This window comes from Onychomys torridus, chromosome 23, assembly GCF_903995425.1.
Source record: "Onychomys torridus chromosome 23, mOncTor1.1, whole genome shotgun sequence".
Lineage (NCBI taxonomy): Eukaryota > Metazoa > Chordata > Mammalia > Rodentia > Cricetidae > Onychomys > Onychomys torridus.
Window position 1 is genome coordinate 50958271 of NC_050465.1, and position 27464 is coordinate 50985734.

The following is a 27464-nucleotide window of genomic DNA, read 5'->3' on the forward strand; positions in this document are numbered from 1 at the left end:
TACCATGCCACCAATGTGCATGCACCATTCTCTTTCTGCTGGGCTCCAATTTAAAGAGTAAATGCAGTATTAGAGATAGAAATACCTGAATATTAATAGAGATTGAGAAAAGTAAATAATATTGAAGCAAAGTCACCTATGTAAAATTTTATTTGAATAGCTCCCCTGGATATATTTAATGTCATTTGTAAGTTTGTACAGATTTTTTTTTTTAATTTTCCACTGCTTGTGTCTTACATATCTTTCATAATGAACCTTTTGTATCTTACATGTGAAGGAATACTTTCATGAGTCCAGAACAAAATTAATCATTACTTTAGACTTTTGGACATGAAAATTTTTAGAAATCATCAAATGCTTTTCTTTTATTTTCATGTTTATATCAATTACAAAGACAATATTGCACTTTACATTTCTCTTTCTCCTTAGAATTATGCTCTTGGAAAGTCGTTCCATTTTGCCACTAATTGGTTGGTCCTAGCAGAATCTGTTTAATGTTCAGCAGTTATGCTTGTTTGGACGTTTCCAACGAAGGTATCCACTTATGTTGAGCTGTGGCTGAAATTTTATTTAACTATATTATTAATAATAGGGGGTTTGCTTACAAATATACTTCTCTTCTCGTGTTTCTTATACTACAGGTGTTTCAATTCTCATAATTTCATTGTACTTTCCAAGATTGTGAACAATGATTCTATGAATATATGCCATTATAATTTGGAAAATATAAAGAATTACTATAAGTAACATATATCAAGTCCCTTTCAGTGCTGGTACAAAGAAAATACATGTGAACAACGTTTTTTACAATTACTGTGTCTAAAATAAAATATGTGGTTAGAATATGGACAATCAGTTACTTAGTTTATAGTTTATGAGGCAAAACTGATTTTGTTGCTGAGAATTGCAAACTCATTCTCAGAAATGTGTTAGGACTGAACATTTAATCAAACTGTCCTTATGCAGAAATCATGTTGCCTTTCCCTTATGGTGACTGAGTGTACTCTGTGATATATGTGAACAAAGTAATTTAACTGTGAAGGGATTCTTAAATTATGTAAGATCTCCCAAAACTTGATCAAGTTATTGTGAGGACAAGCAAGACAAAGGAAACAAGTGTTCACTGACTTAATGGTTTAAATCACATTATTATGACACTGGTTACAATAGAAAAAACCATGTTTAAGTAACTGGTTTCTGATGTAAAAGGAATTTATATTTCAAAAATCTCATCCCAAAGGCTTCTTTTTAAAAATCTGTATTATGTTCCCTTTTTTTTTATGTCATTGCCCTCAGGCATTTCTACTTTTTGCTGCTACAGAAACAATACTTTCAGCATGTGAAACCTTACCTTCACTCCTGATTCCCAAGTCTCTAATGAAATTCAAACAGATAAAACGTTAAAAGCAGGGAGAAACTTTTGTATATTTCATTGCGGACACACACAGACAGGCATGCACAGGCACACACATGTATGTTTTGTGTATTCCACAGTTATTCTTTTTAAGGGTAGATTTGTTCAAGCTCCCATTGTTTTACCAATAATTTATATTCACATTGTTTTATACTCTAATCATTTGATAGTGTAATATGTTTCAAGTCCTAGCAGAGAAGACACTGCAAGTTTTCAAAAGTCTGCAAAGAATCGTGCAATTGTAATAGGATGTAACATAGAATGTTTAAAACCCTCATTTGGCATTATCAATCCCCCCGGTGCCAAAATGATTATATTTAATGTGTTAAGATTAGAGCAGTTTAAAATTCTCAGGAAGTAAATTCTTCATTAAATTTATGTTTACCCAATTCATTTAGATAAGTGAAATATGATACTTGACTTTTCTGTATATCATCCTTCTGTTATATGGGCTACAAGTAGCAGCAAATGTGTGTATACATATAGTAATACTAGAAATCAGGCCCAAACTTTAAACCAGAAATTCTAAGTATAAAGCTAGATTGGGACCATATTCACTTAACTATGTGTCTTTTGCTTAAATATTTCCCGCCTCTATATCCATCTGGTATGCTAAATTTAGAAATAGAATTTCCCAGTAGTTTCCATTTCTGATCTATGCTTGTCTAATTACTTTTGTCTCAATACTTGATCATCCTTACACTGTATCTTATCTCACTGATATTTACCTTAGCTTGCTACACCTTTCTCCTTAACCAATTTGAAAATAAGGGCAGTCCAGTTATATCTCTAAAGAATATGTTTGAGTAGGCCAAGGTATAATCTCAGTAAAATTATGGGTTTGAACACATAGGTTGAGGTGGGAAGGAAGGAGAGTGAAGAGGGATAGAGCAATAGCGTAGCAATTAAGAGTGCAATGTTCCTGTTCTTACAGAAGACCTGAGCTCAGGTGCCAGCATCTAATCAGAAGGCTCACAACTGACTCTAATTCCAGCTCCAGGAGATCCAATACCTCTGGCCTCCACCGACACCGGCCATCACTTGCACATACCCACACTTAGAAATACACACATACATGAAATTTTTTCCAAGGAAGGTTTATGAGTGGCCATAGAAGAATCAGTCAAAAATCTGTGGCCACTAATGGCAAAGAAGAAAGAAGAAAAACAAAACGTGTCCTCCCATATGATTACTTCGGACTTCAAAAACAATTGTGTGCAGGGTTGCCACATCTTATCTCTTTATCTCCCCGTAATGGCTAAGCATCCTTACATTGTCTAAAACAGACACAAAATAAACACCCTTCTGGAAAACAAACAAACAACAAACAAAACTGAGCTCTATACAACTGTGATTTCTTTTCTTAAAGGTCTCTGTCTTCACCAATTGACTCTACTTACAAGTATTTGCCCCCCTTAAATAAGGCAGAGCCTTGTTTCAATCAGTAGATCTTCAGAAGAAATGTTCGGGAGAAAGAGCTGCTGAGCAAAGCTGTGTAACTGCAACATTGCCTATTGTGATGCTGTGTGTCAGTAGAAGTCTGAAGGGTGGGGTATGCCAATGCTGGCCTCCTTAATTAATGCCAAGATGCCAGGGGAACAAACAAACAAAACCCTCCGACAATCTGCTCTTTAAATGCTTTCATCACCAGCTGATTCAAGGAAATACTTTCATAGGAGCCATTTACTCTCCAAATTAAGCAAGAAGCAAGGAATTTTCTCCTCCCCCCCCCCCGCCCCAATCTTCGTGAATTTATGGAGGGTGTTTATTTAGCAGAGCACTTCAAACTACACAGTGCTTTCCTTGTTGACTGGATTCCAGCAGCAGCAGCAATTAACATTGGTTTCCTAGGCAACCATTTTGTACCCTACTGAGAAGAACCTTCTTGACAGGAGCATTCTGTCTTAAATTGTTTTGTTTTCCTTTTTCCACCAAGTGTACGGTAGACTGATTTGTCATTTCTTTTAACACACCATTATTGTACCCACGACGCTTCAAAGCAGAAACATTTAGTGGTTTTTATAGCCATATGGTTGAATTTACTGTCAATGCATCTTGGTTCACTTTTAACAAGCTTCAAGAAATCAACAAAAACATGTGCCCTGGCATATGCCGATTTCCTTGCATTTTGTGTTCACAAACTAACTGGTGAACCATTGCAGGCTTAAGGAAGCACAGCTGGTCCTGATCCAAATCCACAGGCTGCGCATTCAACAATTATTGGGGCTACGGTCAATGTTGCATCTTTGCTCAAGAAGCAGCTTAGAATTTTCAGAGCTCTTGAAAGATTGTCAATGCCATCAATTTTATTAATTAACTGTAATTTAGTAGGTTAATATCACAGAAACCACAGTATGAAGATGTACTGTGTATGGATCGTGGACTTGCCTTTAAAATTCTGCCATGATGAAGACTGAGAACAAAAAGGTCCTAGCGAAGGTATAGTGTGAATGATCTGCTGGAGGAAAGCAAGGGGCTGGAGAAGCTATAAATTCTGAGCTGAACTGTAGAACAGTGGTGCAAGGCTAATTTAGACACCTTTTGTAAGGAACAAAAGCTCCATATAGTGTCTGGTAACCAGTGCCCGGCATTGAAGCTAGGAGGTATTCTAAATGTTTTCCTAAGTGGTGATACATTACCTATCTCTATGTTCTTTGTACTCTATCTTTATGTCACTTATTCGCATACTGTCCAATAATCAACAGCTTTACATCTTTGTAAGAAGCTATTTGATAAATTAGATTCAGAGAAGTTACCTTTAATGTTTCCTTCTAAATAGTTTGAAATCAGAACTACTTGAGTTATTTTTGAGTTATCTTTTTGTTATACAACTTTTCCTTATAAACCTTTCTTAGCTGAGACCTGACTTTACAGCCAAGCTATTTTCATTAATTGTAGAAATTCACTGTTATATTGACATTAATGATAAAATAAAGACTATCACAAGTTTAACATTCAGACACTAGTCAACTACTAATAACTTCTCCAGTGCTAAACTGATGTTAAATGGCTGAAATCCTAACATTGAAAGCAGAGAAAATAGAAATATCATATATGCTCCCTGACTAATGCAACTTATATCATAAACTAAAAAACCTTTGTTTCTCCAAGTTTTGAAGTTCACAAGATAAATAATATTTCCAAATAGCTACTTGTAATAAGCAGTATTATCCTTTCAACTAGAGAAGTCAATATTACTTTTTAATTGTGTATGATAATTATGCAATTTATGTATAATACATTATTTTTAATCCTCTCAACAGCCAATTTCTTCTAGTTATAAATTTGCATATGTATTTGAAAAAGAAAAAGAGAAAGTGGAGAAAGTAAGTGAGGTGATATTGTGTTCCCCAAAATATTGTGCATCCTAATAAACTTATCTGGGGTCAGAGAACAGAACAGCCACTAGATATAGAGGCCAGAAAATGGTAGCACACACACCTTTAATCCTATCACTTGGGAGGCAGAGATCCATTCAGAGCTCTGTGAGTTCAAAGCCACACTGGAAACAGCCAGGCATGGTGCTTTAATCCTAGGAAGTGATGGCATAAAGCAGAAAGGTATATAAGGCGTGAAAACCAGGAACTAGAGCTGGTTAAGCTTTTATGCTTTTAGCAGCAGTCAGCTGAGACCCATTCTGATGAGGACACAGAAGCTTCCAGTCTGAGGAAACAGGATCAGCTGGGGAATTGGCAAGGTGAGGTGTGGCTGTGGCTTGTTCTGCTTCTCTGATCTTTGAGCATTCCACCCCAATACCTGGCTCCGAGTTCGTTTTTATTAATAAGAACTTTTAAGTTTCGTGCTACAGATAAGCAATGAAAAAATTAAATATCTTTTACTCTCTCACCTATAGGAGATTTCCTGCTGCTAATTGTCCTAGGGAGCTTTAAAGCTACCAAGCTCTTTGGAGCTCCATCTAGATGGTAGTCCAGAGTTGGGACTTAATGATAGGAATCCCGAGTAAATAGGACCCAGGATTCATGCAGTCAGGTTTGAAACCAGAAAATTAAAAAAAAAAAAAAAAATTAAAAAAAAAGACAGTGTTTTCTTCCTTCAAAATTTTGTCTTTGAAAAATACTTCTGACCATCATTATAGTCACAAATATTAACAACAACGAGTTATGATTTCAAGAGATTGCCCAGAGGGGCTGGTCCCTCAGAATACACTGCCATGGTTGTTAGTGAGATATTGAGATGGTAATAATCATCTAGACATCTTCCTTTCATTTCAGATTCTTGGTGTGCTATCATATAATAATGTAATTAATTACCTAGCTGAGATCCCACCACGTGCTGTTACTTGTTCCATTTTGTGAGTGAAACTTAGAAGTACAGTGAATTTGAGTGAATTTGTTAGGATAAAATGAATAGAATGTCGAAATTCTTCAGTACAAACCCATATTCCTCTGAACTACAGACTTTAATAGTTCCCTAATAACTTACCTTAAAGGATAGTTATCCCCTAAACAGGTAAAAATATGATGGGTAGAGGGGTGGGTAAGTGGATAGAGGGGCAGGATAGATGGATGGAAGCCATAGATATATATGTAAGAATGAATGAAAACCATCATACATGATTAAATATATGAAAATAATAGGCATGTGTATATATATATACATATATATATGTATATGTATATATATATGATGAGTCATTTTTATAATTTTATTTTTATTAGTTTGATTTTTATAACCATCATACTTGGTCATTTGTGTTTCCTTGGTACATTTATTCTTAATTATCCATGAACTTACCCAAACCCTGAGTGAATTTGCTACTATCCCAGGAGTCAGTCAGTGGAGATGCAGAATCCACCCAGGAGAGGTCTGATTACATTTCTCCTGGGGGAAAAAAGCCATCTCTTACTCCATAGGGAACACTACCATTGAAATCCTGTTGGTAAATTCCTTTACTGCTTTCAAAGAAGACTGTAAATTCACTGGACCAAATGAAACCCCCAGAGCTCCTGTACATGACCATATATTTCTAAATACACTGAAATTTTGAATAGAAGGCATATTATTTCCTAGTTGAAAAGATTTAATAATGTTATTATTCCAAACAACTAGAAGACATTAGTTAAACCAATATGAACTTAACTTCCTCATATGCTATCAGAGTATTTTTAAAATAGAATTTTTTAAATCAAAAATGGGTGCTGGGAGTTGAACCCAAAGACTGTATCACTGAACTACATCTCCAGCTCCTGATAAATTCTTTAAAAAAACAAAAATTTACTAAGACATCCAAGATCGTGTTAAAATTATTTTCTGACAATTATGCTTAAACATGTACATAAAACAAGTCACCTCATTCATATACTACGTTCAAATGGACACCAAAATACATTTCTAAATTAGTTTTACTTCAAACAAAAATAAAAGACATTCAAATTTCTTATGATTTCTCTTCCAAAATAAATAGAAACTAACTTACTGCTCACCAATGAAACATAATAATGTGGATATAGTGTGTTTGTGTTGGATGAATGTGACTACATGGACCAGAGGTATGCCTTCAATTCTCTCCTCACTTGTCTCTACTTAGACTGTTTTTAAACCCCTTTATAAAATGCCTACAATGTTATTATTTTGGCTATTATGTATTAATGCATTCTGTCTTATCAAGTTCTATTTTGTTATAAACAGTTAAACTAATTCTCAGTTGATATCAACATGCAGTCCTACACAAAAGACTGAAATATTATAGCCATGCTCATTTATAATTTTGTCATGTAAGCTCATGATAATGGTGCTTTTTAACTATTGTTTTCCAAATAAAAAGAGCTTTAGTTCATATAAAAAAGTTGTAGACTATAGAAAGTTAATTGATACTCAAGTACTTATGACTCCAATTTAAATGATACTCTCCTAAAATATGTCAAATTCTTACAAAGTATATGAAGTAATTGTGCATCTTTAAAGTTGGCAGTGATAGTGTGAAGTATAGATTGTTTCTAATTTATACAAATAACAGGAACAAAAACTTTTATGCTTATTTTCTGCCCTTTCCAAAAAAAATAAGAAAGAAAAAAATCGAATCGTATTAAGTATCCAGTCTAGAAGAAAGCTCAGTGAGGAAGGCTTCAAGAATTGTTTGTGTGTCAAAAGAAATCACCCAGGACTGTGATTACTTACCAAGTAGGTAGTCACATGTGTCTCAGCACAGTTCCCTGTGGGGTGTTCTAAATGCTACTGGAAGATATTAAATGTTACATCAGCGCTAAACAAAAGATTCAGGAATGATCTAGAAGACAAGGTTCATGCTGTCCCAATGTCTGTCCTACCTCTCTTTTACTGCCAACGCTTCCGTACCACACTGGAATGCTAGAGGAAGCATCCTCAACGAATGAGTGATACATGCTAGACTTGCACTGAACCGTCAGTGTACCCGAGAAATCCCAAATCCTAAAGTTATTCTTTTTAAATGCTGTCGAACAATTCTTGGGGCTACTTGGTTGGACTTCTGGTCATTATGTGTTCTTCTGTTATTGTTTATTTGCAGAGGAGGTGTCTGCAAGGATAGTTCAAGTAGTCACAGCTGAAGCCGTAGCAGTCCTGAAAGGTGAACAAGAGAAGGAAACCCAACACAAAGACCAGCCTGCAGCTCTGCCTTTAGGTAAATAAGAAGAGCCCAGGTCAGGGCAAGCATTTGCTGCCCCCCCTTGTCACAGCGTAAAGTCTACATGCTCAAAAGATATATTCTACTTTGTACATACTTTGTATATGTGCCGTTCATTTATCACCTACCTCTGTTAGAAGCAGGAGGACCTGTTTTGGTCCCCTTAGGGGGTTCACTGGGTTGTTTTGATAGGTTTTAGGGTAATAAGCTTGTTGTTAGACATGGTGAACCTTTTTGTTTATTAAATCAGGATTTATGACTCCATGCACATGAAGAAAGTGAACTGAAACTTCATTTATAAATGACTGTCTCTCCTTATGGGTTCAAGTACACAAAACCAGTAACTAGAGCTATGTTAGAATCATCAGTGGCTTGAATCACATAGAAAAGACTGACCTTGTGATTTGAGAATTGACCACATAGCTCATCTAAGGGCACTTCAATAGCCTTGCCTTTTCCCATGGTCATAAATGCCCTTCAGTGCCACAGAGGCGTGCAAGACATAATCACTGAGGAGGGCACTCAGCCAAAGGCTTGCTACCCTGCACAGAGAGAAAGATTGATCCAGCACATAAATATAGATATATATTTTGATACATAAATATGTAGATTATAAATGATAGACAGGTAATAGATACAAAGATAAATTATAGATATATAGATGATTGATATACATAGCTAAATGATAGGTACATAGATAAGTGGATAGACTGATACATAGATATGTATGCAAATTATAGCTAGATAAATAGAGAATGGACAGATCATAGATAGTTGGATAAGTAGATAGATAGATGTATATGTATAAATGGAAGGGAGACTTTCTAGGATTCAGTCTTTCTATTTCATACATACATATATTCAATCTGCCAAAAGGCATGGCTTCTAAATCCTAAAAACATTTCCCTGTTTTATAGCTCAGTGTATCCTTAAGATTTGTTTTCCTGATTAAGGGGCCTTGACATGTCTACTAAGAATAAAGAATATGAATATTTTCCTTTCCCAGATTAAAAGTTTAGAGTACAGTCAATATGTGTTATTCTGAGTGTTTTGATTATCAAGGACTATCTTTCTCATAAACAGAAACGGGAAAAAAACTAATTTAAAACATTAACCTTTAATCTATCATTCATTCCCATTCTTTGTTTTCTCTGAAGTAAAACTCAGGTTTTAAAATTTGAAATCTTAAAAATATGTGCCACAAATTCCATAGAGTCAGGGAACTAAACATCTGTTGTCACAAAGCCTTCTCAAAGATGCCATTGTGTTATGAAACTTCAGTTCATATAATCTATGAAATCTCTTTAGCCACTGGCATTAAGTGGGAACTGTTTGCTTTGAAGTTCCTTCACTGCATAAGAAGGTCATAAGGAAGGTAAGTGTCCAGAAGGACTTCAGAAATGGTTCAGAGCTTTTCCCAACATACTCACTCACTGTGATACCAAAGCCAGAAGGCAGCCCAGCTCCCACTGGGTGGGTAGAGCTTGCCTGATAGCTACCATGGGCTGTGCCATCTTTACTTTTCCTTTCTGAAAGTGAAAGATACAGGAGACTTAACCTTAAACTGGAGGTGAAGTTTCATTTGTTTACCAAACAATGTGACTATGAATGATCAAGATAATTTTTGTTTCCAGACGTAGCAGAACATTTAAAATTTTGTTATTTTTAATCAAACAGTTCTAATCCCAACCAAAATGTTTGTCTGGTTATGTTTTAATGTAGTATCTCAGAGCTAAATTAAATACATTATTAACTTTACAAGTTCAACTTGGATTTTTTTTTTCATTTGTTTCTAACTTGTTTTTATGGAGAAAATTATTTTCAAAAATATGGAATGTCAATCTTCTAAGTGGTCAACAGGTAAATCAGGTAAAAGATAAGCAATCCATAGGAGACTGTTTGCAGATCAGAGGACCACTGGGCTGATAGAATTGATTGTTCTGTTTTGTTTCTTCATTTTTGACCTGTAGCAGCTGAAGAAACAGCTCATCTGCCACCTTCCCCACCGCCATCGCCAGCCTCGGAACAAACAGTTGCAGTAGAGGAAGGTAAGGTCTTGACCTTGATGGGTTGGGCCCATCCAAAAGGGTAAATAATAAACTCCAGGCCACAGCCAGGGAACACCAGTGCCAGGTAATGTAGATCAGGGCTGGTATTTTTTCAGATAGTCAAGAAGAAAATAAGCCCATGGATGAAAATAGAATCAGTTTCTATATATAATCAGAAGTTTAAGAATATGGTAAGTATTACAAAAATGGAAAATATGACTATGTGAAGAAAACTCTGTGTTGAAGATGCTAGAATAACTATAAGCAGTTAACTTAATGTGGAGATGTTGGACAGAAATGATATAGTCTTCTTATGACTGAAAAGAAATAACCAATATAATCCCCATGACAGTAGGAGTCAGTACTTTCTTATAGAAGTGCCAGGAATGATCTATTTTACTCATGGCTATATTACCAAGACCTTCCCCTGAGCCTGCCCCATAGCAAAATCTCAAAAAAATATTAATGAATAGACCAGGAGCTAATGAATGAACAGAGACTCAGAGCAGTGAACTGGAAGACCATGACTACTTCCCCGCTGAGACCTACTACTATCCATGAATAATACATTTATGCACTAGCTCCACATAGAACACCACGTCAGCATTTCACTTCTCATTGACAAAACAGAAGGATGCTTTGGAGAACATTCACTCAGAATGTGAGATGAGAGGCACTCGATTACACTGCTTCAGCAGAGACTCAGCCCCAAGACTCAGAATATACATAAAGGCTGACTGACTGATCTGTGTAAGAGGAACAGCAGCAGTTTGTTTTCAGTTGTAATGCACAAAGGCCATTGTGTTCATTTTCTCCTTCATTTCCTTTTCCTTTTATTGTCACTTCAGAGTTAATTTGCTATGTCAAAGGTAAATAACATCATCATTAAATATTTACCATGTGATAATTCATAATCTGATTCACTTCAATATTTCCTAAATACAGAAAGCTAAATTACTCAACTGCATACTCTTAGCTCTGAGGCAAATTTTTTTAGTCACAGATTTATAAGCAATACCTTTTCTTTGCAGCAAGCTGTTTGATAATTAAACTATCCCCTCCTAATCTGATACCTGGAATAACATTAAACAAGCAAAATTATTCTAGGAAAAAAAATTGGCAACTGTAATTAGTGTGTAACAGTGATTGGCTGTTGGTTAATCTTCTCAAATGTGGTGTACAATATAATTCATACATCTGAAAGATTCTCTTCAGCCTTGTGCTTTTCCAGTCATCTGGACCATATTTGCTGAGCACCTACAGTGTCCCACAAACTGAGAGAATGCTTGAGAACAAAACATTATCCCTGCTTTCAACCGCATAGTGAACAAGAATGGAATAAATAGTGGTTTATTGGAATATTTAAATGCAATAAATAGGGTTTACAAATAATTCAAGTGTGTTACCTCTGGGAAGGATAAAGACTGGAGCCTCCAGACAGAACAGCAAGGGGATCCTTCGTTAATTGTATTGCTAGTTCCAAAATAGAAGGGAAATATTGAGCGATCACAAATAGAAAATATGGGGCAGAGGAAACATGATGCATAAATGCATACAGATAGATGGAAAGATGCTGTATTCTAGGGCAAGGAACCATGGCTGCCAGGTAAGAAGGGAGGGAGAAAGGATGAAGGAAACAGTGTACGAATTAGTGGGGACCAATGGCCTAGATTTCATTCATTTCCTGCTGGATGCCCAGGAAGCTGTGTACAACAGTTGTACTTCTCTCGGGTCATTGAAAGTGTTTCTGAGCTCCCACATAAAACCATTAGAGTGCCCCAGAATCCTCTTAACCCAGAAAGGACTATGATGTTGACAGAGCTGGCCCACTCCAAAAGTCTGCTCGAGGTCCGGTTATTGACTCCTCTTACTCAAAGGGAATTGTAGCAGAAAAGGAAATAGATTCTTCTCATCTATCTGGAGGCCCAGCTGGTCTCTTCCTTACAGAAAACACATTGCACACACTGAAACTATGAATAAATAAGACACGGATTCACTATCATGTCACAATGTAAAGAATCTCCTTCCCTACATTGGTCCAGTATATTCAGGGAAGACACTAGCTCACTTCTCATTGCAAATAATTCATAGTTATTTTCAAACCTTACTTTGCGTTTTCCATTTACTTTTTTTTCAAAAAAGATATTAAGGTCTATAAAGATCTAATGATAGACCACCACATTTTAGTCACATGAAAAGATATATGTGTATATTTTATAAATGCTATATTTTTTATTTAAATGGCACACGATAATCTCATCTTTAATGTGTGAAAGATGTGATCAAGTCAAAGTTCTATTGATCTTTTATCAACAAAATTAATGTTCAACAAATAACAGACTTTTAAAAAATTATTTAAAATTTAAAAAAGCCACTGAGAACTACAAGAAAAAAAAAAACTATTCAGTTTCTTAATTAATGAGTTTATTGACCCAGCCTGGGGTACTACTGACAGCAGGTCGGCTGGGAGAGGGAACAGGTGGCTTCATTGCTTTGTCTAAGATTTTCTTTTCCCTCCAGGACACAAACTCTCTCAGCAGCTTTGAGGGCACAGGGACAACCACAATATACAAATAGAAAAGAGCGCTTGATTTCAAGTTGAATAAATGGGCGATTCTGAGGATTCTTCCTTCTTAATTAAGAAATGTTTTAAAAAAATAATGTTCTTTCCCAAAGGGAAAGTTTCCACTGAAAATAATTTGACATTCATCACTTTAAAAATATCCTGTATAGCCGGGCGGCAGTGGTGCATGCCTTTAATCTCAGCACTCAGGAGGCAGAACTCAGGTTCGAGGCCAGTCTGGCCTACAGAGCAAGATCCAGGACAGGCACCAAAACTACACAGAGAAACCCTGTCTTGATAAACCAAAAAAAAAAAAAAAAAAAAAAAGTCCATTCATTGTATTTAAAGTAATATTAGTATATATCCCGGAATGTGTCCTTAAATGGGGAAATATCTAGAAGCGGTTTTATTGGAAAAAGAGTTAACAAAAATTAATAAGTAGCTCACCTAGGAAGAAACACAGCACTGTTACAGAGGACTCTATTAGAATGTTTCCGCACCACTTCTGATTCTTCCTTGGTCTAGCCATAACACTTGTCATTTGGACTGAGCTGTTAGACTATGGAAGTCCGTGCAAGTACAGTAGAGTGCTCTGAACCAGGGTTTCTTCTGTCTTGTTAGGTTCATCCAGAATCCCAGGTGTTATTTCCCAGTGTCAGAGAGACAGCCACACAGTTATTTTTCTCTGAAAGTAGTTCCTCTCCGTGTCATTTGGGGGTGGCAGTAACCACCCAGAAACTGAGGAATCTTTGATCAAAGCTTGCAAAGCAGAGAAAAATGATGGGGAAAACTGGAAGTGGGGTTAGCCGCCTTCTGCTGTGTGTCATGAGGTCACAATAATTAGTCCTTGATCTCCCATGAGAGCTAGATTCTCATGAACGTGACTGCAAATTTGTTCCAGAAAGGTCTGACCAACCAAGGCTGAGTTTGGAATGACAAGTCTTCCTTTTGCCCAAGATAAAATTTTAAATGTGTTAATAGGAAATTTAAATAAAAGCAAACTAGAAGAAAAATATTCCTCAGGGGAAAAAAAAAAAAATTCCAGCTAAATTTCATTCCTGAAGTCTGTAGTTATGCAAAAGAGCTATGTAAAAAGGCCAGGATTCACAAAGTCATCATATCCTTTTGTATGTCATTTGTTAAATAAAGCAGATTATTTTGTGACAAAAACAGTTCCCAAAGCATGTTTATTTATAATAGTGGATAAAAGCATTCAATTGTTACCTTAAGCCATGAAAGCAGCTTATAAAATGAATTCACATTTTCCCCAAATTTCTCAACTCCAAATTCGAATGTCAAATTAAGGTAAAGAAGAAAACTTGAAACTGAGCATATGGAAGACAACATGCAAACATATATGTAGTCATACACTGGGTCAATACAATGGGTCATCTGGTAAAGGGCACTTGCCCCTAAGCCTGACAACCTGAGTCTGATCCCCAGGACCAACATTGTAGAAGGAGAGAGCCAAGTGGTCCTCTGAATATCATATCACATATATATCACAGCGTGTGCGCACACACACACACACACACACACACACACACACACACACACACAAAATAGGCTGTTTTGTATAGTCACACATTATGCTTGGCAGTTTTATACATGTCTTATCATTTACTTCATCCAGCAACCCACAAAGATGTTTACATGTTTATTGTCAGGGATATCATTGTTTATATGTGGATAAATGAGTCAGCTAGAATTTATATCTAAATATGAGTCTTCTAATGCAGAATTCCATACTTCCCTAAAGCTATGTCCTCAGGGTTTTTACTCTAGGACTGTGAAAGTCAATTACCTCCAGACAGGAGTTCTGTTACAAGCTACTATTCTTATATAGATTTTTATAAAACTTCTCCTCAATACATACTCCATTCCTTATTCATGTATGTTTATATATTTATTTTTAATTACTTATCCACCCCTAGTGGGTGATAACCAAAAGCATCTGTCATGTACATTTCCTCTCTGCAACAAATGCGACTCTAATGTCTTGTCGTCCCTCTTAGAGACCCCTGCACTATTCACACTGTGTCGCCCCGCTGCCCCTCCCCCCAGCACACAACTCTCTGGCTTGCATCATAGATGGTCTTTGCTCATAAGTTCTGAGCAGAGACTTGAAGTCCTTAGAGCACACTGTCCTAGGAGAGACCTGGACGTGGTTAGCTATCCCTTTCAAGTGAAGGGCAAAGACTAAGAAGAAATGGCCTTTCTGCTTGGGCCATTAAAGGTCCCACAAATGGTTCCTCCCTTCTGGGATCAGAACAGAAGTTTTCAAACTAGAAATATGTCACTTCATGTGAGACGCTATATATCTCTGAGCTGTTTTTATGTCTTAGCCCTTAGAACAATGATGGCAGCAGAAGCTGAATGCTTCAGAAGGCTGAAACATCACCAATATCTAGCATCTCCTCACCTCCAGCTCTCAGCTCTCAATGCCCCCTTTGTATTGTGATCTTCTCTATTTCCCAGAAAACACATGTTGAAAAGCAGAGGAATACATATCTCATTTTTACTTACTTGACAGTCCTTGAAATTGGTTGAGCGAGTTAGACATTTTATAAGTTATTTGCATGCATGAGAAGTCGGAGAGTCACTGGGAAACATGTGACTGACAAGGACAAATCACAAAGCCAGTCTAGTCTCTGCTGCAGAACAGATCCTGAACAGTTTAGCTCCTCAGCTACTACTAAGAACAGCAAACATCATTTGGGGGTTATTCTTTCCCATGGTATAATAACTACCATTATTATGAGAAATTTCTGTGCACCCAACCAGGAGTAACTTCCATGGGACTATCAATAACTAGTGTGCTGACTAACAACTAATGCTGAAGGGTTAAAAGCATCCTCTCCACTGAGTGTTATTTTTAATATACTCATGTTTGCAAATTTAGTTCCAGTTGCCAGTACTTGGTTATTGAAAAAAGTTATGGTCTTTACATTACAGTGTACTTGCAAAGTAAGACTAGAATACTGGTTGTTTAAAGTCTGAAAGCTGAAAGGTTAATACTGCACAGAGAGATATTATAGGTGTTGTTTCTGTCATTGAGCATGACAAACTTTAACTTAGGTCTAGATATAAGTAGTAGTGATTAGTGATTACCTGGGTAACCTGAACAGAATTCTGAAAGACAGTGACCGCATCAAAATTCAAATTGGACACATCCTAAAGGTTCTTAAAGCTCATTGACTCATAGGAGAGTCCAGACGGTCCTAAGCAGACTAATCTACAATGGGAACTAAGGAACTGTATTACTTTCTACTTGAAATCATTAACTAAAACTTAAATTAACCAAAATGTTAAGTATTTGTACATGATTGGATAATCACAGTTTCAAGCAGGAGCCTTTTTTTTTCCCAGTCATTGAGCAGACATGGTACCCTGACGTTTCTCTTTCTTAATTTCTAATTGGAATTTCTTTGAAAGAATGCATTTGTTTTGTGATGATTTGTTTCTGTTCCAATATTTCCTTGGTTAGTCTGAATTACTGGAGAAGAATGCACAGATAATTTCTATTTTGCAGCCCAGGTGTCAATTTGTTTTTATTCTTTTAGATCAATAGCAAAATTTCCTAAAGAGTAGTTTAAATTAAGTACCCAGAAAAGCATGCACCGTCCACTACCTCCATCCTCCATTGGCCCAGTTTGTCTCAGCCCCTTCCATCCTGCTGTGCTGCTTTGGTGATCCTTCATGTCCTCCTGTAGGCGTCCATCCCGTCTGTCTGATCTCACGTCCGTCTTGTCCAGCTCTCCCTGCAGTTTCTTCCTGTGTGTCTGTTTGTAAATGCAGGGGCTGAGGACCAAGTAGGTCCCCTCCACAGGTTCCCCAGCCATGAGCCTGCCACCAGCGGGGAGAGGCGTAGGCTTCTAGCCCCCTCCATCTCGGTGTCTGTGCCTGATGACGAGCCTTACAGTTCGGATGAGGAGTACTATGAGCATCCTTTGTTCCGCTCAGAGTGGACTGGTGTGCTCCCCAGTGTCACAGCCCAGAGCGCAGAGGCCCACTTTGGCCAGCAGAAAGGTGAACAGGAGCATGGTGCCCTTCTGCTCCTCCTCCCCACCTGCAGCTCTGTCCACCATACATCACATTCAGTGTGCTTTTGTGTGGGCGGCGGGGGGATGGGCACGAGCTTGTTTTGTCCACATGACAGCGAAGTCCCTACATAAGGAGTTTCCCACTGCAATGTCTCAAAATTTATATGAAAGAAATTTGTTACATGAAACAAATGAGCATTTCTTTGTATTTTTATTTTTTTATATTATTGTTCCTATGGGGTGGGAAGGGAGAAGAAAAAGGGACAAAAAAATAATTCGATTAAAGTATGACTCCTCTTTGTTCTTTGTCAATAAATTATTCAGTAAGAACATATTATTTACCTAAACTGAAGAAGACGACCCTTATAATTGTTTTCCTCCTTAGATGTGGACTATTCTTAGGGCCAGCCTTAAATGGAAGTTGCCTTTTTATAACTGTATTCATATGCATGTTCTTTAAAAAAAAAAAAAAAGACTAAAGAACCCGCTTAGGAGAAAATAAATGTTATGGGATGGATTTATGACTCCACATCAAGAAAGGTGAAATGGTGGGGAGTTCTTAGGTGGCTGATCTCAGCTCACCTCAGCAGAGCTAGAGGGAAATGAAGACTGTGACTCAGAGCCTTCATCCCACAAAGCGGAGCCACCTCTGTGTAACGATCATGAGAGTGAAATTCAGTGGGTGACGGGCTGCTGTTAACCTCATATTTCAACTAGCAATTTTTGTAAAGAAGAACGTGTAGCTAAAATACTTTGCTTAGACAGAAGTATTTTCGGGTGATGATGATGGCTTGCTGTGTGCGGAGGAGCTCACTTTCCTGTGAGACACTATGTAAAGACACAAGGACAGACATTTCCAAGGCAGCAAGGAGGCAGCTCACAGACCACCAGCCACAATCAGGACAGTAAGGTTCTCCCAAAGTCATTTTGAAAACCAAAGACCTCCAACAGCTGACACCCTGAGAAATATACCCAGCATTAAAAAAGACTAAGTACTTTTAAAACAGTGTGAACTTCAAGCGATTAAAATATATGAGAGATTTTTAATTAAGAGGTAGGTACAGGCCGGGCGGTGGTAGCTCACGCCTTTAATCCCAGCACTTGGGAGGCAGAACTCTCTGTTGGATCTCTGTTGAGTTCGAGGCCAGCCTGGGCTACAGAGTGAGTTCCAGGAAAGGTTCCAAAGCTACACAGAGAAAGCCTGTCTTGAAAGAAAAAAATAAAATAAAGTAGGTACAGTGGACACAAGAATACTTAATTCAAAATTTAAAAATTTTAATATTATGTGGATCTGAAAACTTGTAAATTAACTTGGTTAGACTTCATCTAATAAGCAGGCCTTAGTGAAGTTAGACACATTTAATGTTTTTTTAACTTTAGAATCAAAATGCATGCATTATAAAAAATCTGCATGATAAGGAAGAATTGAAAATTTTAAAATATCCCTTACAAAATTAAATTACAGGCACAAAAATGTCTGCATGGTAAATGTGGAAAGATAGACAAGAGAGTTCTCCCACCCTCCAGGGTGTTAATATTTCTTAAAAAGACAATTCCTTCCCTTTCCACCTGTAATCTTTCCCACAGGGCCTTTTGCACAATGTCCAATTGTTTCATGGAAATATCAGAAGAATCTTCCCACTGTAGACTTCTAAAAGAGCTAATGTGGTTTCCTTTAACTTATTAAAGGGTAGAATGTATTCATTTATTTTTGTGGACATTTGAAGTGTAAAGGAGAAGAAAAAATGAACAAAATAATTCATGGCCTTCAGAAGCTTGATGCTTGCATTTAAATGCTGACATTGTTTCCATTTATGCCTTTGGGAGGGATATTTTGGGGAGTCTGAATGCCACACAATCATCTTTCCTTAGTGATTTTATTTTGAACTGCATAGTAAGATTATACTGCTAATCTAATCTTTTTTTTTTTCTTTTTCTGGGTGTCAAAAAGAACCATACATGAAGTGTTGCTGATTAACTAGCACTAAAACAATTGTATTCAAGGGAAAAAACACTTTTATAAATGATAAAGTTTTAACATTAAAAAATATTTTACGTTCTATCTTTTCCTTGCGTATCACATAATTCAATGGAGGCAACGTAAATTGACCTTTATAGCCCTTTTTCAGAAACACTGTATTTTGAGTGCTCTGATGGACTTTCTGATAAAACTGTTAAGCAATTGAGTAGATAATGCTTTGAGGCCAAGCCTATTTTATTCCTAAAATTGTCTTGCAACGATTGCACATTTTAAATAAAGCAATCAAGGATTCTTGTATAGGGACTTCCTGCATTGGAGAAAACACATGTCTAACCACTTGGAAGGCTTTTTTTCAGCATACCAGTACATCTGTCTTCTCACCATCTGCTGGGGCAGCACCATCTCTAATTTCCAACAGTCCTTCCCACGGGCTCATCTTTACTGCCGTTCCCACTAAGAGTGTTCAACCCATAAAACCCTTTCAGCTCTCAGTTTTTAAAATGAATAGCACCGTCTTTCAATTAGAGTTTTCAAAGGCATTTCTACTAGTATATTATACATCATAATTTTCCAGTGAGTACATAATGTGTCTGTCATTCAGTTATTAATTCGCTCATCCAGATGGAAAAGGAAAATATGCCTGATGCCCTGGAGAGGTCATTCAAACAGAGCTGAAAGTGTTTCATGAATAATAGTTCTGTCCTTCCATGGTGTATTGTTCTGTGGTCATGATGTCAACATCTTTTTCATCCCCAAGAAGAAGAAACGCTAGAGGGTGCAATGGCTGAGGGAATGAAACCTGCTGTCCTTCCCGGAAAAGAGCACGGGGCTGCTAATTCCTCAGACCACCTCCAGGGCCTCAGTGAGGGCCAAGTGGAATCTAGTGCAGAGGCGCAGATAGTTCCAGAAGAAAGTGTAAAAGAGGTCCCGGAGGTGGCTCCAGATGTAAAAATCCCTTCCTCTCTCAAGGAAGGTGTGTGTCTGTCAGGATTTGCATGTGTGCCGCAAACGTGCTGCCATGGATTTCACCAAGCGAATGCCTTTTCACCGCTGGTGCACCGCTGGGTCTTCTCATGGTCCTAAGACACCATTTCAGGCTTCGTGAGCAGAGACTGTGGCTTGTGCAGATGCTGTGAGAGCTTGGTTGTCCCCGGCTGCAGCTGGTTGTCCTTTGCCATGATACAATACGCTTTGCCGCAGGCTAATGACGCTGTGTGAACTCTCTTGGTTTTACCCCCTCCCTCCTCATCGCCAGTGTTTGCCAGTCACATTGCTAATACATGTATATTTTTGTTTTTGTGTTTTGGAGACAGCAATTCATATGCTTTTTCTTTTCAAACCCTAGAGCTGGGTTTTAGCACATACAGGCTTAAATGATAGAATCGCTTCTGTTTGCAGCCGCAGAGTGCTACATATTTAATGCTTCAACAAACGCTGGTTTGGTTTCCTTCAGAGACCCTGTTGGTGCTTCTCTTGTTGTCTCTCCAGGGCAGCCAACCCTTTTGTCATGCCTGTATCGCTTGAGTTTTCATCCATCCAGCTTCCATCACAAGCTTAACGACTTCACTGTTCTCATTACAACAGGACACACAATTCTATCAGGTCATGATAACCCACCTTCAAGAGATGGCTGAATTTTTATGAGTCACTGCCAAATCCTTTGCAGATAACTACACTTAGCTCTAGGGACCACAGGAAATCATTTAAAAGAGACACTTGGTTGGCATGCAAATGAAACCAGGACTGTCATTTACCTGATGTCAAGTATGTCTGAGGCCAATACTAGACAACGTTTTGCCAGCTGGCCTGTTCCAGGGAATGAAGTCAGGACTCCAGGGCGAAAGATATTGTAATAGTTGACTCATTTGAAAAAAAAATGTCTTGCTCTTGCGACTTCCCATTGTTATAATTCAGAAGCCGTGACTGCAAATTAAAATTTCAGATTAAGTACAAACTGGCTCATCAACTCTTAGGTCATGTATATATAACTGGCAGCAGATGTTGACTTTAATCTCAGCTGTCTTCTCAAACTTCATGCCAGTAACTTTTACTATCCCCCATATGGGTCCTCACAATGTTTTATCAAGTTACCTGGAACTGCTAATACTTGAAGAATCATTATGTATTTCTTGGCATCTGCTCCATGCCTGCCAGTTTATTTTCAAGTGAGAAAATTTGAAATACTTAGTAAACATCCTTCATATACATGTTCTTGTATCCTGTTAACTAGTTCCTTGATGTGGTTTAATTTGAACTTTTATCAATAGAAAAAAGACGACTTTTCTTTTTCATTTTAATACACATCATATAGTGTGTAGAAGAGACCAAATAAAAAGAATACATAGTCTGAGGCAAACTCTTCTTATAATATGTACAAAATTCATTAGGAACAGGACTTCACTCAATACTGGTACATACAGAGTTCAGTCCTGACATTCCATGCTCATTTTTCAGTGGGCAGCATGATTGCATGGTCCATAGCTTCCCTTCTACCCTCCCATTCATTTCCTGTTTGTAAGTATGATTTTAAGCTTACTGCCCGAAAGCTGTTGCCTATTGTTTGTTTAAAAATCAACCCGATTACTTCAGATTTACTTACAGCCTCGAAGATGGAATTCCCAGAGCAGCAGAAATTGACTTCCTCTTTCGCTGAGCCTTTAGACAAGGGAGAAAAGGAGTGGGAGATGCAAAGTAAGCCTGGTGAAGACTTTGAACATGCTGCCTTAGTTCCTCAGCCAGAGGCAACTGTAACTTCCCAAGATAAAAAGGATCTCCAAGGCACGGAAGGAGAAAAGTCGCCTTTTGCGCACACTTTTGGTACCAACCTGGAAGACATAAAACAGAACACAGAACCAAGCATGGCAGTACCCAGCATTGGCCTCTCTGCAGTGCCTCTGGCTCCAAAAGAGCAGAAAGACTGGTTCATTGAAATGCCAGTGGAATCAAAGAAGGATGAATGGGGTTTAGCTGCCCCAATATCTCCTGGCCCCCTGACACCCATGAGGGAAAAAGATGTGCTGGAGGATATCCCGAGATGGGAAGGGAAGCAGTTTGATTCTCCCATGCCAAGTCCCTTTCATGGTGGGAAGCTTCACTCTTCCTTTAGATAAGAATGAAAGAGTCACAGGAGAACCACAACCCTTGGCTCCTTTCTTCTTCCAAGCAGCTGACAAAACATCTCTGCAGGACACCAGTGGCCTAGCTACTGCCAAAGATAGTTCTGGCGAGGAGAAGCCACAGAAAGATAAAGCAGACAGTGTGGTAGATATCCCAGTCACAGAAGCTGCCACCACACCCAAAGATGCTCATGGTCCAGTTGTGGAAGGCTATGCCACAGAAAGTGTTTCAAGGGAAGAAAAGGGTGCCACAAACCAAGAGAAAAACGAAACTTGGACTCCCAGCAGACAAGAACCTACACTCACTGAAAATGAACCAGAGACAAAGCTTGAGGAGAAATTATTGGTTTCCATCGAAGAAGCAGTGGTAAAAGATCACGGACCCACCAAATTGAGAGATGATGAAACAGCCATCATTCAGCCCCCCACCGAGCAGTCTTCCTCCCAAGAAGAACAGAAAGGCCAAGAGCATGTGACAGATGAGTTAAAACAGGGCTCCTTCCCTCTAAGTCTCCAACAAGCACTTTTAGATCCAGCCATGACCTCTGAGACCTTGGGAAAAATTACATCTGAGCCAGAGGCAGTAAGTGAAATGAGAGGAAGCCGTGGGCTTTTTGAGGACACTGTAGCTGGCAAAGATGAGTTCGAAGGAGTTGGGGCTGCAACAGTAGCTGAGGTTGGCATGCCATTTTATGAAGATAAATCAGGAATGTCCAAGTACTTTGAAACATCTGCATTGAAAGAAGATGTGACAAAAAGCCGGCAACTGGGCAGTGATTACTATGAACTGAGTGATTCGAGAGGCAGTGCCCAGGAGTCCCTTGATACTGTATCTCCCAAGCATGGTGAAAAGGAAAAAGAATCCCAGCCCAGTGCTCCAGCACAAGAAGCAGGGTATAGCACTCTTGCCCAGAGTTATCCATCTGAATTACCTGAAGAACCAAGTTCTCCTCAAGAAAGAATGTTCACTATTGACCCAAAAGTTTACGGGGAGAAAAGGGACCTTCACAGTAAGAATAAAGATGATTTGACACTTAGTCGAAGTTTAGGGCTTGGTGGTAGGTCTGCAATAGAACAAAGAAGCATGTCCATCAACTTGCCTATGTCTTGCCTCGATTCCATTGCCCTTGGGTTTAACTTCGGCCGGGGCCATGATCTTTCCCCTCTGGCTTCCGATATTCTAACTAACACGAGCGGAAGCATGGATGAAGGAGATGATTATCTTCCCCCCACCACACCTGCCGTGGAGAAAGCCCCTTGCTTTCCAATAGAAAGCAAAGAGGAGGAAGAGAAGGCAGAAGAAGCAAAAGTGACTGGAAAGCAAACTATTCAAATTGAGACTTCCTCTGAGACACCTTTCCCAGCCAAAGAGTATTACAAAAATGGTACCGTCATGGCCCCTGACCTGCCCGAGATGCTTGATCTGGCAGGAACCAGGTCCAGATTAGCTTCTGTGAGTGCAGATGCTGAGGTTGCCAGGAGGAAATCAGTCCCATCAGAGGCTGTGGTTGCAGAGAGTAGTACCGGTTTGCCACCTGTCGCTGATGAAGACCAAGTCACTGCCAAACCAGACAGTCAACTGGAAGACATGGGATACTGTGTGTTCAATAAATACACAGTCCCTCTCCCATCTCCAGTTCAAGACAGTGAGAATTTGTCGGGAGAGAGTGGTTCGTTTTATGAAGGAAGCGAAGACAAAGTCCGCAGAGATTTGGCAACAGACCTTTCATTGATTGAAGTAAAACTTGCTGCCGCTGGAAGAGTCAAAGGTGAGTTCCCTGCTGAGAAAGAGGCATCTCCTACCACTTCTGCTGACAAGTCAGGACTGAGTAGGGAGCTTGACCATGACAGGAAAGCTAATGACAAACTGGATACTGTTCTAGAAAAGGGTGAAGAGCATGTTGAATCAAAAGAACATGCCAAGGAGACTGAAGAGGCTGGTGAGAAAGTGGAGCTCTTCGGATTAGGTGTAACCCATGAGCCAGTCTCCACCCAAGAACTGTCAACAGCTGAAGATACATCCCCTGAGAAAGCAGCAAAAGGTCTCAGTTCAGTGCCCGAGGTAGCTGAGGTAGAACCAACCACAAAGGCTGATCAAGGGCTCGATTTTGCTGTGAAGAAAGCTGAGCCGAGTCAGCTGGAAATCAAAGTCAGTGACTTTGGACAGATGGCTTCCGGGATGAATGTAGACGCTGGGAAAGCCACAGAGCTCACGTTTGAGGTTTCTCAGGAGCTGACCCTCTCACCCAAAGGACCTCAAGAAGAGGATTCATTCATAGGTGTTGAGTCTGGCCACATGAAAGAAGGTGTCAAAGTCAATGAAACGGAAGTCAAAGAGAAGGTGGCAAAGCCTGACCTGGTGCATCAGGAGGCTGTGGACAAAGAAGAGTCCTATGAGTCTAGTGGTGAGCATGAGAGCCTCACGATGGAGTCCCTGAAGCCCGATGAGGGCAAGAAGGAAACCTCTCCAGAGTCATCCCTGATTCAAGATGACGTTGCCCTCAAACTGTCTGTGGAAATCCCTTGCCCAGCTCCTGTTTCAGAGGCTGATTTATCCACTGATGAGAAAGCCGAGGTCCAAATGGAATTTATTCAGCTGCCCAAGGAAGAAAGCACGGAGACTCCAGATATACCCGCCATACCTTCTGATGTCACCCAGCCACAGCCTGAAGCAACTGTGTCTGAACCCGCAGAGGTCCCAAGTGAGGAAGAGATAGAAGCTAGGGGAGAATATGACAAGCTGCTCTTCCGCTCAGACACCCTTCAGATTACTGACCTGGTTGCCCCGGGAAGTAGGGAGGAATTTGTGGACACCTGCCCGGGTGAGCACAAAGGTGTAATTGAGTCTGTGGTGACCATCGAGGATGATTTCATCACTGTAGTGCAAACGACAACCGATGAAGGCGAGTCGGGGTCCCACAGTGTGCGCTTTGCGGCTCTGGCTCAGCCCGAGGAGGAAAGGAGACCGTGCCCTCCCGAGGAGGAACTTGAGGTAGAAATGGCAGCAGAAGCCCAGGCAGAACCCAAGGATGGCTCTCCCGATGCCCCGGCTACCCCTGAGAGAGAAGAGGTTGCATTCTCAGAATACAAAACAGAAACCTACGACGATTACAAAGACGAGACCACCATTGACGACTCCATCATGGATGCCGACAGCCTGTGGGTGGACACTCAAGGTGTGCTTCTCTTTACAACCTTCTCCCAAAATAAAACCCAGTAGCCTAGTGGGGGATTTTTTTTTTTTGTCTCTTTTAACATTAAGAACAGGTCTCTATTTATATTACACTGTGTTGAGTATATGAGGGCTTTTGTGCATCTGTTACTAATGAATGTTCTCACTGTTCTTGTTGCCGTGGTTTGCTTTGATCCACAGATGATGATAGAAGCATCATGACAGAACAGTTAGAAACTATTCCTAAAGAGGAGAAAGCTGAGAAGGAAGCTCGGAGGCCATCTCTCGAGAAACCTAGAAAAGAAAAACCCTTTAAAACCGGGAGAGGCAGAATTTCCACCCCTGAAAGAAAAGTAGCTAAAAAGGAACCTAGCACGGTCTCCAGGGATGAAGTGAGAAGGAAAAAAGGTTCATTTCACAATCGTTTCTTTTCAAATGTGTTTTCTTTTTAAATTAATTTCTTATTACTCTACTGAAAAAGCAACTAACTGCCTTACTGGTTACTTATTAAAAAAAAAAAAAAAATGTTCTTTTTTTTTTTTTTGTTCCAAGTGTTTATTTTGTTTCCTGATGGTATGCTGTCTTGTGTTTTCTTATTCATAGCAGTTTATAAGAAGGCTGAACTTGCTAAAAAAACAGAAGTTCAGGCCCACTCTCCTTCCAGGAAATTCATTTTAAAACCTGCTATCAAATACACTAGACCAACTCATCTCTCCTGTGTTAAGCGGAGAACCACAGGTGACTGTTTAATTCTGCAATGTGGCTGGCAAACATAGATGCGTGTTTTATTTTAATCTCATTACTGTAGAAGCTTTTTCATTTTGTTTTCCTTCCAAATCTCAGCAATCATGAACAATTTCGCTACTAAGTGTCTTGTATCATTCTTTTTTTTTTTTTCCCTCCCTGCAGAAGAGGTCATGGCCATCTGTTTCTTTGTCATGCTCAGACATAACAGTGCGTGATTGTATCTTGGCATTGTACTCTAGTGTCACGTTCTGGGGATTCCTATTTTCATTCTGTGTGTTTGGTTAGACGATGGCGATGAATTTAACCGTGGTATGCATTCTCATTATTTTGCTTATTTATCTCCTCCATGCTTAAATCCATGTATATTTGTCCTATTTTCTCTGTTGTTACTGCCAAATCTGTTACTGGTGTTGACTTTACTGAGACAATGTATAATGACTTAAGACATTGGAAAAGAAAAACCTCCTGGAGTCATACTAATTTTCAAGATTATTTTGCTTTAGATGGAAAAAAGAGATGAAGAAAGAAAGAGAGAAAGAAAGAGAGAGAGAGAAAGAAAGGAAGTGATGTCTATCCCATCAGATTGTGTCCTTCAAGTCCAAAATGAACACCTTTTCAACCTCCTGCACTTCGTCTTTGGGATTTCCTTAAAGTTATTGATCCAAACTGTTAAATGTTCTAATATAATTCAATGTGCAGAATTCTTAGTTAAAACTCCACTCCCTTGAAAGTTAATTAAATTAGAAATAAACATGTTCCCTACAATCTCAGCACTGGAGAGACAGAGGTAGATGTCCCTCTAGGTAGACCTCCAATGTGAGACCAGCCTGGGCTACATACAGAGACCTTAATATAAGAGAGAGGGGAGAGAGATCTCTGTTTTGTCACCTGCTTATCCCTGTCTCTCCCAAATACACACATCGATAAGTTTGAAAGTCTAGTAGAACAAAAGAATGAAGCATGGTAGAGATCATCATAAAGGAAGGGGCCTTTGGAGATGGCTTTATTGTTATAAACACTCACTGCTCTTACAGAAGACCTGAGTTTGGTTCCCAGCACCCATACAGCAGTTCACAACCGTCTATAACTCTAATTCCAGAGGATTCAACCCCATCTTCTGGCCTCTGTGGGCACTGCACACATGTTCTACACTTACATGCAGACAATACACCCATGCACATAAAATAAAAATCATTTTTATAAAAAAATAAAAATGTATACAGCTCTCTACAATGCAATTTTATTTTGAAAATTCTACTGTAGAGTAGCAGGGTATTCATTTTGTGTGCCTAATTATGCTCTGATAATCTTAATTTTATAATTTCTTAGTATCTATGTGGATATGCTTGCAGTCTACAAAATATCAGGAAGAAATGTTCTTCTTTCCATTATAGATTACAAGTAGCTTAATATAATAGGTCACTTAAGATTAGGATTGACAGCATTAATGTCATGGGTCACTTTCATAATGAGGAGTTCACCTAACAGAGTCATTGATCTTCTAGAACAACCACCAAAAGTCACTAGTATTTTTGTTTGTTAGATTTAGGGTTTGGGTTTTGGGGTTCTGGGGTTTTTGAGACAAGGTATTTGTATGTAGCCCAGAGAAGCCTCAAATTCATGACCCTCATGCTTTAGTCTCCCTAGTGTTTGGATTGCAAGCGTGCAACACCATGCCCGGCCAAAGTTCCAAGTAGTGTGTGTTTCTGTTCTACATATAGGAACCACATGGTGTGATTTATGTAAGAACAATACCCA

The 27464-nt window shown here is 38.9% G+C and overlaps 1 protein-coding gene across 1 annotated transcript in view; it reads left to right on the forward strand.

The window, feature by feature from the left end:
* Nucleotides 1–27464, forward strand: part of Map2 (microtubule associated protein 2) — a 133670-nt gene that overhangs the window by 78882 nt on the left and 27324 nt on the right. Inside the window, 6 exon segments of the mRNA XM_036172846.1 lie at nt 7920–8033; nt 10007–10084; nt 21261–21754; nt 21756–24963; nt 25161–25367; nt 25563–25697. Coding sequence (XP_036028739.1) covers nt 7920–8033; nt 10007–10084; nt 21261–21754; nt 21756–24963; nt 25161–25367; nt 25563–25697 — 4236 coding nt within the window.